This window comes from Barbus barbus, assembly GCF_936440315.1.
Source record: "Barbus barbus genome assembly, chromosome: 33".
In the NCBI taxonomy this organism is placed as follows: Eukaryota; Metazoa; Chordata; class Actinopteri; order Cypriniformes; family Cyprinidae; genus Barbus; species Barbus barbus.
The window spans coordinates 26,385,864-26,403,218 of NC_136761.1; the positions used below are offsets into that span (position 1 = coordinate 26,385,864).

A 17,355-nucleotide genomic window follows, 5' to 3' on the forward strand; every position below is an offset into this window, starting at 1 on the left:
CTCATTGTTTATCCTTTTTCCATCCTGTGTAACACACTTGATGCATTCAAACATTAATAATAACAGACTCAAAAGTTTTCCAGTTAATTTCTTTTATTTAATGCATCAGACATTCAATGCCATGTTTATTCTCGTTCATGTGCACGGTCATTATGCATTTGATTCAACTCCAGTCAAAGCAACCGAACGCAGGCACCCATTATCATGGCATCATCTTGGCACCAAGTCTGTAAAAACAAACATGAGACATTTTCCAGCGACGTGAGCATAATAGATGCCAAGTACAAACATTTTTGTTGCAGTGTTCGCCCTCTTGAGTTGACAAATCAAAATCTCTGTGATAAGGCCCACAAAAAGAGCATGGTAAACTTAAAAGGAGTATATAATCAGGGTTGCACGATTGTGACAAATCATAATGGTCAATTATTCCCTTGAAACAGTAATTGCGATTAGATTCATTAGATTAAATACGATTATCACAATTTACATTAAATGTTTTGAATGGCGTTATACCATTGTTTGACGCAACTGCACACGATTAAAATTAAACACTAACTGAAAAACTTGCTTTTCTATAGTATTAAGCCTCAAACGTCAACTATACATTGGATCAGTTTATTCTTTAAACGAAAAGTAAAAATAATCATGGTATTATGATGTTAAACTAAAGGGAAAAACCCTTAAGATAACCTGTTGAGAGAAAAACACACATCTTAAGCGCCTAGAATACCGTAAGTGGACTTTGAATGATTAATTGTCGCTTAAGTCCTACATGTAATCTAAATATTTTGATTTCAAATCACTGAAACACAAGACATTCATTTTCAGGGCTTAAAGGGTTAGTTCACACCAAAATGAAAATTCTGTAATTAATTACTCACCCTCGTGTCATTCCAAGCCCGTGAGACCTTCGTTCATCTTCAGAACACAAATTAAGATGTTTTTGATCAAATCGGAGAGCTATCTGACCCTCCGTAGACAGCAACACAACTGAAATGTTCCCATGTCTAGAAACGTAGTAAATGCATCGGTAAAACAGTCCATGTGACATCAGTGGCTCATCTTCAGTTTTGCGATGCTACGAGAATATTTTTTTTTTGCGCAAAGAAAACAATTTACTCTACCATTCAAATTTCTGGACTTAGGAACACTTCAGTTGTGTCCATGGAGTGTCAGACAGCTCTCCGATTGGATCAAAAACATCTTAATTTGTGTTCCGAAGATGAACGAAGGTCTTGCAGGTTATGACAATTTTCATTTTGGGGTGAACTAACCCTTTAACATACAAAATCTTACCATGGGCATCTTGCCTCTCCGAGGTCCACGGGAATCTGGCGTTCATATGCAAACTCTGCTAGAACGCAAAGATGGAGAAAAGGAAATTCTGTAAATATAATTGGTGTGACTTACTGTATAACATTGATTTAGAAAAACAAAACCTGCTTACCAAACTCACTGGAGTTCTTCATCTTTGAGCAACTGGATTCACAGCCGCAGCAGAGGTTCATCAAGCTGCCGCGCTTAGAAGTGAGATTTTATTTAAATCCTTCCATTGCGCTCTTTCTGTGGAAAAGAAGACAGATGCAGATGCATGTAAGCGTCAAGTCAACAAGCGGTGTCCTGAAACATGTCTAGCTACACAACCCCTTCAGATTTACACACTGTGCCTTTAAGAAGGGTCTATGTAGGAGGTGTGCTTTGAAAATGACAGCACTTTTGAAAAGGCCAATGCCAAGAGGTTGTACAGTTGCATCTTCACTAGTCTCACTCAATTATCAACAAAATCCACTGCCCTCTTAGACTGCCAGAAATGTAGAACAAAACACGAGCAAAACACCGAGATGAGGAGGGGAGGGGGATTGATAAGATGTAAAGTAAATAACTGAAAGCACAAACCTTGCTTAATATATGCAGATCTCCTTTGCATTTGATGTCATTAATATCTGGAACTAATGCATCAAGTATACAGGAACTATAAGCTCCGTTCTCCGGTTTGACCTTAAACTGAAAATCGGCTAAAATATTGGATTAAGACATAACTACATAGACCACAATCACCACAGCGGCACACACATTAAACTAGAGCATGTTCTAATTTCCACTTTTCCTCTGTTACATGGTCACCGCCAGTTAACGCTATTCACAGCTAGAATTTAGGCAATGCTGAAAAAGTTGCATGCACGCTTTATTTACATTAACGACTCAAATACCTGATTTCGTTCCAGGTGGATCCAAAGTATATTAAAGACACACCTGATGTAATGTCTGGTGTATAAAGCATTTCTACAAACCTGGAAACCTGGTGCGTTTATCCTATGGATTTTCAGCTGGGTTTCTACATCTCTGGAGTAGCCCTGGAGAATCCAATGACGTAGTAGTGGACACAGCTAAGGTATAGATCCGTCTTATTTGATCACTAAAAGTATTGGAACAAAGCTCTAAACATATTTTAAGAATAAAGACAACATATGGTTGGGAAAATCTTGACATCCCCACGTCTGATGCAAAGAAATGGCATTAATATAGAGCACTAGAGCCAATGCCTGATAAATGGCAAAGGGTGGCCTCCAATTTGAGTCTTACCTAGATTGAAAAGACAGAATCGCTACACGGGCCTCATATGCGACCCAATAAATCTCAGCTGGCCATAAACCATAATGCTACGGAATAATAACTTTTATTAACAGAAATACATACAGTTCAGTTGTATCTGAAATAAACAATATTCAATAGGTTATTCCGTTGAAGCAGTAATACAATGACAAGAGCATTTAAGTCCTTTACTAAGTGATTAAACGGTAGAAAAACAACTCAAATCAGAGTCCCGACGAAAATGTTCGTTAACACCAATGACAATATTTTCATAATGTGCTTGAACTATTTAACAAATGACACTAATTGGGAGGAGACACACGTTAGTCACTATATTAATGGATGCTGAGGGCTGTTTTAGTGAGACTGAACATTTGAGGCTGAAGGTAGTTCTTTAAACGCTACGTTTTTCAGACGCCAAAGACATTTCTGTTTATTCCAACCCGTTTCTTATGTTAGGACGAACAGCTTCTAGTTGCCATCGAACCTAATTGAAGAAAAGTTCAAGCTTTCATTGGTTGGCGGCAGACTCTGCAGCATATTGAGTTCAACAGTGCCCGTCCACCGTTTCAGCTGCCTTGATTTCCTAGAGTATTTTTCCCATTTGTTTTTAAAAAGCGGTTATAATTCACTCAATCAGCTATGCATTTGATTTAAAGCGAGAAAAAAAAAAAATGTACATGGTCAATCCCAAGAAGCATTGCGAATGACAGATTAAACTATTGATTTAAAGGTATGGAGTGTGTATAAAGAGTTTTTTTTATTGCAAAATAAGCAAATGTATAGAAAATATATGCGGCATGCTTCATGGGAGTGGGTGGGCGCTAACATGTTTTAAGATGTTTTGAAGAATCATGGTTAATTCCAACATATTTGCAAAATGAGTTGAAAATGACGGCTTCAATAAACGCATATAACATTAACTAAGCTCATAGCTCACAGTAGGTCTTGCCTTATGAAGAAAATGAATGGGATTTTTATTTCAGGTACTGTTGCACAAAACAGATCCCGTCATATGCAAATCAGGCCTGCTGCCAGCCAATGGAATTTTGAATCTCTACAGGGGTTCACTGCTATTGGCTCTCAATCAAAACCAGATTTAAATGTAGGGCTGCAAAACGATTAATCGCATTCAAAATAAAAGTTTGTTTACATGCTGCGTGTGTACTTTGTATATTTATTATGGATATATAAATACACACTCATATGTATATATTTTGAAAACCATTTGTATGTGTAATATTACACACGCTTTATATTTTATAAGTATAAGTAACATTTTCCTTAATATATACATGCGTGTATTTATATATACACAGTACACACAATGTAAACAAACTTGTTGCATGCGATTAATCGTGATTAATCGTTTTGCAGCCCTATAATGTAATGAAAAGAAAACAGACACAATAAAAATACAATACATATACTAAAAGGAGGAAAAACACATGCCTACACTAATTAACAAGCAAAAATACTACCCTTAACTTAATCCCAAAGCACAAAAACACGCGAGTAACAGTTTCGCGAACAGGTAGCCTGCCCCGGACACCACCGGCCAGTCTTATAATAAGAAGAGATCCAGAGTAGTAGTCCTATGTCTTGCTGAAAAAAAACTCCCTAGTACTTCAGGGAAGAGAACAAAAGGATGTGTAGTAGTAGCAGTAACAGCTGTGAGATGTTGAGTAAAGTCAGAAAGGTGAGCCCTACCTATGATCTGCTAGGCTGGATAAAGTGGTGAACTCGAGTGTTTCAGTCAATGCCACATTAAGGTGGCTCAATCTGGCTACTTAGCTGAAGATAATGTGTGGTCAAAACTGTGATGTGGGCTGGGGAAGGAGCTGCTCTTAATTTGTGACCTAATATACGCTCCTAATACGAGCCTCCGTAACCCCCCCTGCCGTAACCACCACCACCACCTCCTCGGGAGTAAGGAGCGCTGCTTCTGCCCGAGTAATTACCTTTCATTGGGCCATAGCCAGAGGACTGCTGGCCATAGCCGCTGCCAAAGTCATTGTAGCCGTTACCACCGCCGTAGCCCTCCATTTGGTCCCCGTAGCCTCCCCCATACCCGCCACCGTATCCGCCTCCGTAGCCTCCGCTGTAGCCGTCATTGCCTCCATAGCCGCCGCCGCCGCCGTAGTTCCCGTATCCGCCGCCGCGCCCGCCGTAGCCGTTCTGCGGTCTTCCCATCCCCCTTCCTCCGCCGCGGCCACCACGGCCACCGCGACTACCGGCGGCCTGCATCTCCTGCTTGGTCAGGGCTTTCTTCACCTCCACTTTATGCCCGTTAATAACGTGGTACTTGAGCACCACGGCTTTATCGGCCGAGTCGTTGTCTTCAAAATACACAAAGCCGAAGCCCCGCTTCTTGCCGGTCTCTTTGTCCGTGATCACCTCCGCCTTCTCCACCGCGCCGAACTGAGAGAAGCAGTCACGGAGGTGATCCTCCTCGATATCGTCTTTAAGCCCGCCGATGAATATCTTCTTCACCTTCGCGAGGGCCTCGGGTTTGCCCGCGTCTTCCCGGGCCACGGCCCGCTTCAGCTCGACGTTGTTTCCGTCCAGAATGTGCGGTCGGGCCGCCATGGCCGAGTCCGCCTCCTCGGGGCTCGAGTAGGTCACGAAGCCGAAACAGCGGGAGCGCTTTAGCTGCTGGTTCTGCACAACCACGCAGTCCGTGAGGGTTCCGTATTGCTCGAAATGATTTCGCAGCCCGTCGTCGGTGGTCTGGACGTTAAGGCCACCGACAAACAGCTTGCACAATTGATTCTCCATTTGGGCCGTCATCTTCGCAACCTAATCTCTGTTGGTTTGATGTAAAATGGCGGTGAAATATAAATGGCGGACGGATGATGTCATGTGAACGTAACCACGCCCACCGTAGTGCTCAGTGTTGCCAAATCCTCTGTTTTCCCGCGTAATCGGGCTACTTTACATGAAAAAATACTATAGTGTTTTTGAACCATACTTTAATTTGTTGTGGTAATTTTATAGTTGCTGTGGTAATATAACAACTATAGTACTAGTTAAATACTGTACTAAGTTTTCTACAACTATAGGGTATATTATACTAGTTGATTGTAGTATACTACAGTATTTATTACAGTTTATCAGTTCACTATAGTTACAGTACACAAAATAAAACATGCTGTTTTTCATGTCCTAATACCCTAATAACGTCAAATAATGTGATAAATCTGCTATATTCATTTTACCAGGGGAACCTCACCAAAAAAATAAAAAATGGGCTAGTTTTGGCCTGGTTTAGTGTTTTTTGTTGTGCAAACCTGGCAACCCTGGGTTTGAGTTATTTTGATTACTTTATTACATCGATTGTATTTCGGTAATATGTGACCCTGGACCACAAAACAATACATTGCATTGTCACAATTATATATTTTTCTTTTATGCCAACAATCTTTAGGTTATTAGATAAAGATCATGTTCTGTGAAGATATTTTGTACATTTCCTACTAATCAGAACATGATTAGTAATATGTATTGAACTGAACTTCAAAAAAACTGGCCCTTATGACTGGTTTTGTGATCCAGGGTCACATATATTTTGTATATTTTGTTTTCCAGAAACTTTACTCTGTTAGCTTTCATCTGCTATGACGGATCAATAAAGGAGAGCTAGTGCGCATGCGCAGTGAAGACAACAACAGCCCACTACAGCAAAACAATGGCGGCTGCCGTGGAGAATATCGTTAAAGTGTGAGTACATGTAGTTTTTAAACTCTAAGAATGAATATTCGTCTGATATTCTCAGTTTGTGGCTGACTCGGGAGGGTTTTATGGTCGACAGTAAGGCTGAAGCATCGGGGTGGTGTTTGGTCGTTCATTCATTAAAGCGCTACATACAACCATGTGTGCTCTTTTCAAATCAGCTGCACTAACCAGGCACTGCTCTTTTGCCTTGCTCTTGTGTTTTCTTGTACAACTTAAAAAAAAAAAAAAAAAAAAGTCTATAGTTTTGCCGTTGCTTCTTTTATACTGGCAAAAAATAGCACACCTCTTGGGGTCCATTGTTTGCATATGTGACCCTGGACCACAAAACCAGTAATAAATGTAAATTTGTCGGAATTGAGATTTGCACATCTAAAAGCTGAATAAATAAGATTTCCATTGATGTATGGTTTGTTTTGATGGGTCAATATTTGGCTGAGATACAACTATTTGAAAATCTGGAAGCTGAGGGTGCAAAAATAAAATTTATTGAGTAAATCATCTTTAAAGTTGTCCAAATGAAGTTCTTAGCAATGCATATTACTAATCAAACAGGAAGTTTTGATATATTTATGGTAGGAAATGTACGAAATAAATTCATGGAACATAATGTTTACTTAATATCCTAATGATTTTTGGTATAAAATAAAAATCAATAATTTTGACCCAAACAATGTATTTTTGGATATTGCTACAAATATACCCCAGCGACTTCAGACTGGTTTTGTGCTCCAGGGTCAGATATCAGCACGTTGTGATGCACCAAATAGTAAAAAATCCCCTGCTATTTTCTGAAAACTGATTTAACTACTCAGATGTGAATGTTTACTAACGGCTAATCTAAATCACATGCTTTGAATTAACTTGTATTTGATGTTATTGTCGTGTGTGTGTGGACTGAAGGCTTGGAGAGCAGTACTATAAAGATGCTTTGGAGCAGTGTCACAGTTATAACGCCCGGCTGTGTGCCGAGAGGAGCATCCTCATGCCCTTCCTGGACTCCCAGACTGGAGTCGCTCAAAGCAACTGCTACATTTGGATGGAGAAGAGACACAGGAGTGCAGGTTCAGCATCAGCCCAATACACTTACTCCATTCTCCTTCTGTCCTACTGGTGCTAGCATATGATTTCTATTTAAGGTACCGCACCGGGACAGCTGTACACATATCCTGCTCGGCGCTGGAGGAAGAAGAGAAGAGCTCACCCACCAGAAGACCCTGCTCTGGTTTTCCCTCCACTCAAAACTGGTCTCTATTATAATATAGCCTGTTTGTAATGTTTAACATTATTTCTTCTAGTGATTGTCTTAAAGGGGTTATATGACGTTGCTAAAAAGAACATTATTTGGTGTATTTGGTGTAATGCAATGTGTTAAGGTTCAAAAAACACATTACTTTCCACATACTGTACATTATTGTTGCTCCTCTATGGTCCGCCTTTCTTAAATGCATATTTTTACAAAACTCATCATTCTGAGAAGCGAGGTGTGCCCTGATTGGCCAGCTATCCGGTGCGTTGTGATTGGCCGAATACCTCAAGCGTGAGACGGAAATGTTACACCCCTTACCGTATTGTGATGCCATGTCCCGGCACAACGACACAAAAACAATAAACCCCCTTATAAACGAGGAATTTGTTGCATCCAGTGGGGAAATAATTACTGATTACAAGAGTGAAGTGAAGTGACATACTGCCAAGTATGGTGACCCATACTCAGAATTCGTGCTCTGCATTTAACCCATTCAAAGTGCACACACACAGCAGTGAACACACACACACAGCAGTGAACACACACACACAGCAGTGAACACACACACACACAGCAGTGAACACACACACACACACACACACAGCAGTGAACACACACACACCGTGAACACACACCCGGAGCAGTGGGCAGCCATTTATGCTGCGGCGCCCGGGGTGCAGTTGGGGGTTCGGTGCCTTGCTCAAGGGCACCTCAGTCGTGGTATTGAGGGTGGAGAGAGCGCTGGACATTCACTCCCCCCACCTGCCGGCCAGAGACTCGAACCCACAACCTTTGGATTACGAGTCCGACTCTCTAACCATTAGGCCACGACTTCCCACAATGACTTATACTGTCTTTTTATGCATTGCGCCGCGTAAATATTACCATGTCTGCGTTTGTGATCGGAGAAACAACAAACAAGCACTACTCTACACAGCTCAAAACTCGCCTTTGAATCATCAGTGGTAAATTCTTTAAATATGAAAACATACTTACAGGCTGTGAGTCAGAAGCGCCAGACTGTCCTTGCAAAGTTGGAATTGCCCCACTTTATAGAAACAGTCTTTGTAGGCTGTTTCTATAAAGTCAATTTCTATAAAGTTTCACTGTAGGCTACTCTTCCAGGTTCAGGAAACAGTCCTCCGTAAAATGCGCTGCACACACTCTAATATTTGGGTTGAACTGTTCTGGAACAGTGTTGTAAATACAACTTAACCACTGATTTCTAGTTGTGTTCTCTTTAGGAAGCCCAAACGAAGTAGTTTCGCTTTCACAACGAAACCAGGACTGTGTCTCCAGGACATGGCGCCGGCGGCAGCAACAATACTACAGCCAGAATAATAGTTACGCCTTCTTTCATTGTGTATACATTCGGGCGGTGTTTTGCAAATCTTCCCACACCGTGACGTAGCGATGTGGGGGGTGTTTAAATGAGCCGTTTTAGGAAGGCGTGGACGAGTCTTAACTTTTATAAAGAATATCTCTTTGGGTTTGAGACTTCAGTCTTTGCAACTTTACAGATCTTATGTATGCACAAACAGCTTGTAACACTCCGAAGAGAAAGGAAAGCTTGAAATCTCATCATATGACCCCTTTAACCTGTTCTTGTATTTAACTCTGTAACACAGCTTTTGAGACAGATTTCTTAAGCCTCTGAAAACCTGTTGTACACAATCTACTACATAGCTTCATTTTATATAGTAAATGTATTAATAACTTATATATTACTAGTAATATTTTTAGATGAACACTTACTGGATTGAAGCAAGTTGGGTTTAATTTATTATTCGTGCATAATTTGAAAAATCATGTTAAACTATAAGATACATCAGGCTTTATTTGTTCATCTATCAATCATGACTTTATTGCATTGCATTATATTTTTGATAATGAGAACTACAGAGCTTTGATCATAAACTGAGCATTTAAATATCATCCTACTAAAACATTTTTGGGAGGTATGAATTGAAAACTGATATTTATATACATTTTATGTAAGTAGTGCTGTTATAAATATCTCATTGATTTACATTACAAGCTCAAAATCTCATCTTATTTTTTATCTAATCTCCATATTCTTCTACATTTTACTTTATGAGCCGTAAAAGGCTGGTGTATCAAATGTGATACTCAACATAAAACACGTTAGACCCTGGACCACAAAAGCAGTCATGAGTAGCACGGATATATCTGTAGCGATAGCTCACAATGCATTGTATGGGTCAAAATTATAAATTTTTCCGATTTTCAAATAGTTGCATCTCAGCCAAATACTGTCCGATCCTAACAAACCACACATCAATTGAAAGCTTATTTATCAGCTTTCAGATGGCGTATAAATCTCAATTTAACAAAAAATTACCCTTATGACTGGTTTTGCGGTCCAGGGTCACATATGCTAACTTTTTTTTTAATCAAAACTGTTGCATTTAAAAAAAAAAAGAAATTCAGACTATTATTTCAAACGTCAGACTTTATAGGGTTAAAAAAATATATTATACAATATAGATTGAGAGATATAAGTCAAAACTGCATCTTTTCAAAGCTGAGCTGGAACTGAACCTGAAAAAAGATGTGTTGGGCCCGTTGGATGGGAGCAGTCTGGAAGCCTTGCTGAAGGGTGAGCCGATGGATAAAAAAGTGCCCACGGAGCTCAGACCGCCTGAGGAAGAAGCCAGTCTGACTGAGATCACTGGAACCAGTGCGGCCAGCAGCCACAGCAGCTCCACACGCTTTAGGAAGGTATAAAGCACGGCTTTTTATGTACTGTATACTCTGAGCACATAATTGATGGATCTTCCTGTACGAATACATAGCCTGATCGTTTCCTGTCGTTCTCAGAGAATCCTTGAGCCGGAAGACTACTTGGATGATCTGGATGATGAAGATTTTGAGGAGGAGACTCCAAAAAGACGCGGAAAAGGAAAGTCTAAGGTAACATGCCTAGTCTGCTGTTGCTTAATCAATTGAATATTGATACAGAATTAAAGTGATAGTTCACCCAAAAATGAAAAGTCTGTCATTAATTACTCACCCTCATGTCGTTCCAAACCTGTAAGACCTTCATTCATCTTCGAAACACAAATTAAGATATTTCTGATGAATTCCGAGAGCTCTCTGACCCTCCATAGAGAGCAAGGATCCTTACACGATCGAGGCTCAGAAACATAGCAAGGAGATCGGTAAAATAATCCATGTGACATCAGGGGTTCAACCGTAATGTTATAAAGCTACAAGCTTCTCGTTTGGGGTTTGGGGTCTCACGGGTTTGGGACGACATGAGAGTAATTAATGACAGAATTTTTGGGTGAACTAACCCTTTAAGCGTTAATTATCTCCTGATGTTTTTGGTCATGCGATGGCCTGGAGGAATAGTTTCATGAAAATGTCATTTTAATCTGCCAGGGTCGAGGGGTTGGAAATGGAAAAAAGAAACTGGAAGCTGCTGCAGCTGCCCAGGAAGATCGAGACAAACCGTATGCTTGTGACAGTGAGTTGTGTTGTTTTAAAAAGTTATTATTTTGTAGCATCATGGTTATTTTTTGCAGAAATTACTTTAGAACAATTAGAATTCAGCTTTAAGAAACATTCAGTTAAATTGGGTGTTTTTATCGTGGTAAACTATGGTTCACTACTGTTCAAAAGTTTGGCGTCAGTCATTTTTGTTTAGTTTTTTTCAAGTAACAGTAAGCGTTCTAGTTTCTATTTTAACTGCTGTTCTTTTGAACTTTTTCATCATTAAAGAATCCTGAAAATTGTGTCACGGTTTAACAAAAACATTAAGCAGCAAGAAGAAATGTTTATAAGCAGCACATCAGTATATTATTATGATTTCTGAAGATCATGTGACACTGAAGACTGCAGTACTGAAGCTGAAAATTCTGCGCTGCATCACAGAAATAAATCACATTTTACAATATATTCACATAGAATAGTTATTTTAAATCATAATAATATTTCACAATATTACTGTTTTTACTGTGTTTGTTGAAATAAATGTAGCCTTGATGAGTAGAAGAAACGTTTTGCAGTAAATGGCATCTTATTGTGCTCGTGGTTTTGATGTCAGGAGAGGGAGCTTTAATACATTGAAAACCTTTGTTGAAACAGCACTGAAAATCCTGTTCACACTGCTGTTTTAATTTGAAACCTTTTCTTTTTATTAGTCTGTGGGAAACGCTATAAAAACAGACCAGGTTTGAGTTACCACTACACTCACTCTCACCTGGCTGATGAGGAGGGAGAAGACAAAGAAGAACCTGAGATGCACACACCTGCACCACGAGAGGAACCCAAGAGTGAGTTCGTTCAGGATGACGCATCACTTATATGGTTGTGCATGATCAGTTTATAGGATTTAACGAGTACGAGATGTACTGTTCTTCACGTTTGAACCACACCCTTTATACAACATTTAAGAGATATTGTTAGATCCTTGTTTCTTAAGGACACAAATATTTGTAACTTTTGTTAAGACCACATTGATTGCAGCTTCGATTTGGGTATTCCTGCCAATCAAAACATTAATGAAAGTTTTAATTACAGCCCCTAAGAAAGGACCAAATGGCCTGGCGTTACCCAATGACTATTGTGACTTCTGCCTGGGCGACTCCAACATGAACCAGAAAACAGGCCAGTCTGAGGAACTGGTGTCCTGCTCTGACTGTGGACGTTCAGGTACGACAGAGACACACAACAAGCTCTAAACCTCCACGTTGAGATGCACGTAATTCACACGTGGCCTTTTTCTCTCATCCCTCTTTAGGACATCCTTCGTGCCTGCAGTTCACTGCCGTGATGATGGCAGCTGTGAAGACTTACCGCTGGCAGTGCATTGAGTGCAAGTGCTGCAATGTTTGTGGCACATCTGAGAATGACGTGAGTCTCCTCACATGATCAGTCAAACACGCCAAACCAGTGTTGGGGAAAGCCACTTTTAGGCCTAGTTTCACAGAGAGGGCTTAGATTAAACCAGGATTAGGCAATAGTTCAATTAGGACATTTAAGTAGTTGCCTTAGAAAAAACAATACTGGTGTGCATCTTGAGACAAAACAATGACACTGACGTATTTTAAAGGGGTCATATGATGCTATTTTAAAGATCATTATTTTGTGTATTTGGTGTAACAGAATATGTTGACATGCTTTAATGTTCAAAAAACACATAATTTTTCAAATACTGTACATTATTGTTGTTCCTCTATGCCCCGCCTCTCTCAAACGTGTCATTTTCTACAAAGCCCCTCCTTCCGACAATTGCAGTCTGCTCTGATTGGCCAGCTGACAGAGTGCATTCTGATTGGCCGAACACCACAAGTGCACGTCAGAAATGTAACGCCCCTTTCCATAATCGCGAGCTTCAGCTTTCAAAGTAACTATCAAGACAATTAATAATGTCCTTAGTTTTAGCATCAGTTCAAGCCTGAAAGGGGAACACAACACACACACAGGACACGCAAAACTCAAAACAGTCAATAGCAAATACTTCAACTAATAACAACATACTTGCAGTCGCTGATTCAGAAGTGCCAGATTGTCAGAGCAAAGTCGGAATTGACCTGTTTTTTTTTTTTGCAAATAGCCTTTTTGCACAGCCAGCCTTGTACTCTCCTAGGTTCACGAAACTGTCGTCCATAAAATGTGTTGCTTTTTGCATAGAAACACACAGCGTCTCCCTGACATGGCTGCATCAACACTACTGCGGTTACTGAAACCACGCTGCCTTTATTTGTGTGCACATTTGGGCGGCATTACGCAAATATTTCCACATTGTGCCGTAGACATGCCCGGTCTGGATCAGGCTTTTCTTTTAGATAGAATAAATCCTTTGTGGGAGACTTTGAGCTTTGTAACTCTGCAGATCATATACATGCACAAACTGCTACATAACACACTAAAGAAAAGGAAAACTACATCATATGACCCCTTTAAGATCAGTTAAAGCAAGTTTCTTTCAGTTTAAACAGCTCAGACTTACATTTTAGTCTGGGACTAGGCTTAAGCCTTGTTTGTGAAACCGGGGGTTAAAGTAATGCATTACAGTATTGCGTTGCTCCCTAAAAAAGGAACTAATTAGGTTACTTAGTTTTTGTGGATAATAGAAATGCGATACGTTACGGTACTTTTAAAATCAGGGCTGGACTTACTTGTTTGTTTTTAAAATAATTCTTTTTATTTTTGGCAAATTTAAAAGCCCTTTCACACCAAAAGTGAAATGAATAAGTCTGAAGGAAATGTGGATTCCCATCTGTACAGTAGAGGCGCAGCTAAAACAAACCTTTCAGCTGTGCTGCCGTTCTGAAATGCATGAAGAATAGGACACAAGAGAATAAAGTCCAACACTCTTCAGTAAAAAAAGACACAAATTTGATGTTTATCTAGTCATTTTTGATCATCGAAGGTCATAAGTAAGGGCATTGGTTAATAAAATGGGATGAAACTAGTGCTGTCAAACGATTAATCGCATCCAAAATAAAAGTTTTTGTTTACATAATATATGTCTGTGTACTGTGCATATTTATTATGCATATATAAATACACACACATGCATGTATATATTAAATATGTTTATATATAATTTATATGAACATAAACATGTAAATATTTTCAAAATATATGTTGTATGTGTGTGTCTTTGTATATACATAAGTACACACACATTATGTAAACAAACTTTTATTTTGGATGATTAATCGCGATTAGTCGTTTGACTGCACCAGATTAAACAGCATATTTGTTATTTAACATATTTAATTATTGCAGGTTTGTGTCATATTTTTCGTTGCATTTCACTGATTTTATTCATTTTGAGGGGTGCTGAATCTGTTTTTGTGTAAGTGAGATGAGTAAAAGCATTTTATTACACTAACATATGTTCGCACAGCGCCTCTGCGCTTACTTCTGATTTCTCTCAACATGGAGACTGGAGAGCTGCCAGTCAATAAATGGGAAAACATATTTGAAAAAGTAACTATTTTCTTGTAAATTGAAAAGTAATTACTAGTTACCTGAGAAAAGTGATCTGATTGCGTAACTCCTGTTACTTGTCCAACACGTCAGAAAACCATCTGTCAATGTGTTTAAATCTTCTTCCGCAGGACCAGCTTCTGTTCTGTGATGACTGTGATCGAGGATACCACATGTACTGCCTCAGCCCTCCCATGTCAGACCCTCCAGAAGGTACGATCAATCGCTTCTATCATCGTTTACTCAGTCTCGTGTCCTTCCAGACTCATACCACTTTTTATTTTCCATTAAATGCAAAAAGAGAGACATTTTCAAGAACGTTTGCAGCTTTCTGTTCCATTAATAGTTTCTGATTCCTGGTTCTGGAATTGATTTATCCACCGTTTTCTTTTTTTCCTTTATTGATTGGTAGAACTTGCTTACTGTGACTACATGATATGAAAGCTTACTTCCTTTGTATTCATTGATTATTATCAGCACCTGTTATCTCTTCATGTAGTACAGAGTGGTGCTCAAAACCATTTTGGACAACAGAACAAGCCAGTTTCGCCCTTTAAGCTAATTGATGGACTTTAAGCTAATCGTTTTATATACTTTAGATCTCAGAACAAATCCATGTCAGTGTCCATATTGTATGTTTTAGGTACAAAAACTTGATTGTAGGAAACTTGTCCAAAGCATAGGCTAAGCACAGTCGTAAGCTATTGGACATGCAGGATCACTGAATAAAACAGTCCGAAAGAACAGGTTTGTGGAGATGAATCGGACTTCCCATCAATATTAGAGGCCAAGAGGTGAATTAATGATTAGCTCAAGAGGACTTGCCTTTGAGGGAATCAAATCTCGATTCCCAAAACCTTGGAATTAAGGAATCCGTTATTTCTGGAATCACTTTCCAAGCCATGCTGAAAAAAACACCATTTAGAACACATAAAAGTGGTCCATGTGTTTGTATATGCACATACACACAAAAATCACATATTTTATGACTGCAAACTGCACTGAAATTTACTTTAATAACAGACCAAACAAATAAAGTGCGAAAGCTTTAAAAAGCACTCAGATCTCATCTAGATCTTCAAACTTATCTTGTGAAGCCACATCTTTGACACCCAAACGATTGCACAAGTTTAAGTTGCCGTTTTAGTTAGTTATGTGTTTGCCACTGATTGCTATTTGGCTTTAATCTTGTTTCTAGGAAGCTGGAGTTGCCACCTGTGTCTGGCTCTTCTGAAGGACAAGGCCTCCATTTATCAGAGCCAAAACCCTGCGATGGAGTGATAATGAATACGGTCTAGCTTAAAGAATGCACAGCCCTCACAATCCATTAGAAACGCATCCAGATGGTCGTGAAACAGTAGAAAGAGAAATCATTGGCCCTAATGTAGCCACTGTTTCACTATGACTGTTACACACATCACAAGAGTGCATAAAGGAAAGGTTTGAAATGGATCAAATACGCTTCATGCATTATTTCCACATTCCTTGATGTTAGGGCCAGTGGTTCAGATGATTAAGCACCTGTTTATGCATTGCCAAATATTTTTTTTTTCGTCTTTATTATTGACTCAAGATACATTTGTTTACATAGAGCAAACATATGGCTTAATCCTTCAAGGGTGTTATGGATTTAAATATTCATTTGTACAAGGAGTGTATCTCTGTTTATCTTTGTCGTAAATGATTATTTCTCGTAAGTTGTTCTTTCAGGACGTAATTGTGCCAAGGTCCAGATCCAAAAACCAGAAGATGGTGCTTTTTTTTTTGGTTTTAATAGTTTTTTTGTTTCTTCATTTTCTGGATTCACTCATTTTAATTCTACAAAAACACTCATGAGGCGGGTTATCTTTCGTAGCAGAATTTTGTATGTGATATAACCGATATCTATTATTGTTGACTAACCATATTGAATTATCGTGAGTACTGTATCGTTTTGTATTTGTTTTTGGTATATCATGTCAGTTTGTATTTGGTATTAAATGTAAATGCTGTATTTTTCTGTCTTTTTTATTTACATTTTTCATATTGGCCTTTCCATAATAAACATGCGTGTAACAGATATATTAATCTTAATAATGTGTATTTTTTTTATTAATGCTAACAGCAAAGTAAATAAACACTGCTATGAAATTTACCATAGTACTATAACTCTGAGACCCGGTAAAATGTATACTTATGAAATAATAGACATGAGGTAAGAGATTTGCTTTTTAAATATCAGTTTTTAACATCAGGCTTTTAGATTAAAATGTATATAAGTATATTTTAAGAACTTATATAATGCATTTTTTTTTTGCATAATTCTCACTACTGTTACTAATTTCATGTCTGCAGCTCAAGTACAAAGTTTGTATGTTAACCCTCTGGTGTTGCTCACCTGATGGTCAAATTTGATTTCAATTAAATGAATAATTTTTCCCCCCAAACTTTCTTTATTTTTTACAACAGACCAATAGAACTTTAAAAAACAAGCAAAAAAAAAAAAAAAAGGACAATGTGCATTCAGTATAATTCTTCAGCAGAAGTGTTCTCCACAAAGGTTAGAAAAGGTTGCCAAGTAGTAAAGAATCTGTTATTTGACTCATTAATAAATCATCAAGAGTTTTTCCAATTGTATTTAATCCAGTGTCTGTATGTTGGAGGCGAAGAGTCTTTCCATTTATATAAAATTAACCTCTTGGCTAGAAGTGAATAAAAAGCAATAACATCAGACTGGGATCTGCTTAGATTATAGTCTTGATAGTTTATTTTGTGCTTTTATAGTACTAAATTATATTTATGGAATAGTTGTGATCCATTTATTAACCACTGAGCCT

General features: G+C 38.7%; 2 protein-coding genes across 10 annotated transcripts; one reads left to right on the top strand and one right to left on the bottom strand.

Moving 5' to 3' along the window:
• Window positions 1-79: 79 nt before the first annotated feature.
• On the bottom strand, window positions 80-5,424 carry LOC306853304 (heterogeneous nuclear ribonucleoprotein A0-like). 9 transcript variants are annotated; one of them, XM_079390620.1, is made up of 4 exons: window positions 4,554-5,424; window positions 1,448-1,563; window positions 1,297-1,354; window positions 80-227 (listed from the first exon to the last, which is right to left on the bottom strand). In XM_079390620.1, exons 1-2 carry the CDS (start codon window positions 5,380-5,382, stop codon window positions 1,508-1,510), a joined length of 885 nt encoding a protein of 294 aa, XP_079246746.1. In that variant the 5' UTR covers window positions 5,383-5,424; the 3' UTR covers window positions 80-227; window positions 1,297-1,354; window positions 1,448-1,507. The 9 variants fall into 9 exon arrangements, with proteins under 9 accessions (XP_079246746.1, XP_079246745.1, XP_079246744.1 ...); XM_079390619.1 differs by having other exon boundaries at window positions 1,297-1,351; window positions 4,554-5,418; XM_079390618.1 differs by having other exon boundaries at window positions 1,297-1,349; window positions 1,440-1,563; window positions 2,292-5,418.
• An 815-nt stretch (window positions 5,425-6,239) lies between these two features.
• Window positions 6,240-16,950, top strand: LOC306853623 (zinc finger protein ubi-d4-like). The gene is made up of 11 exons (XM_079391168.1): window positions 6,240-6,312; window positions 7,228-7,388; window positions 7,464-7,571; window positions 10,119-10,315; window positions 10,415-10,507; window positions 10,979-11,063; window positions 11,740-11,871; window positions 12,119-12,250; window positions 12,339-12,451; window positions 14,671-14,752; window positions 15,738-16,950. Exons 1-11 carry the CDS (start codon window positions 6,281-6,283, stop codon window positions 15,818-15,820), a joined length of 1,218 nt encoding a protein of 405 aa, XP_079247294.1. The 5' UTR covers window positions 6,240-6,280; the 3' UTR covers window positions 15,821-16,950.
• The last annotated feature ends 405 nt before the right edge of the window (window positions 16,951-17,355 follow it).

Coding starts and splice junctions, on each gene's coding strand:
- LOC306853304 (XM_079390618.1), bottom strand. CDS start 5,382: ATGACGGCCCAAATGGAGAATCAATTGTGCAAGCTGTTTGTCGGTGGC.
- LOC306853623 (XM_079391168.1), top strand. CDS start 6,281: ATGGCGGCTGCCGTGGAGAATATCGTTAAAGT. Junction 10,508..10,978: donor GCGGAAAAGGAAAGTCTAAG/GTAACATGCCTA, acceptor TTAATCTGCCAG/GGTCGAGGGGTTGGAAATGG. Junction 14,753..15,737: donor CATGTCAGACCCTCCAGAAG/GTACGATCAATC, acceptor TCTTGTTTCTAG/GAAGCTGGAGTTGCCACCTG.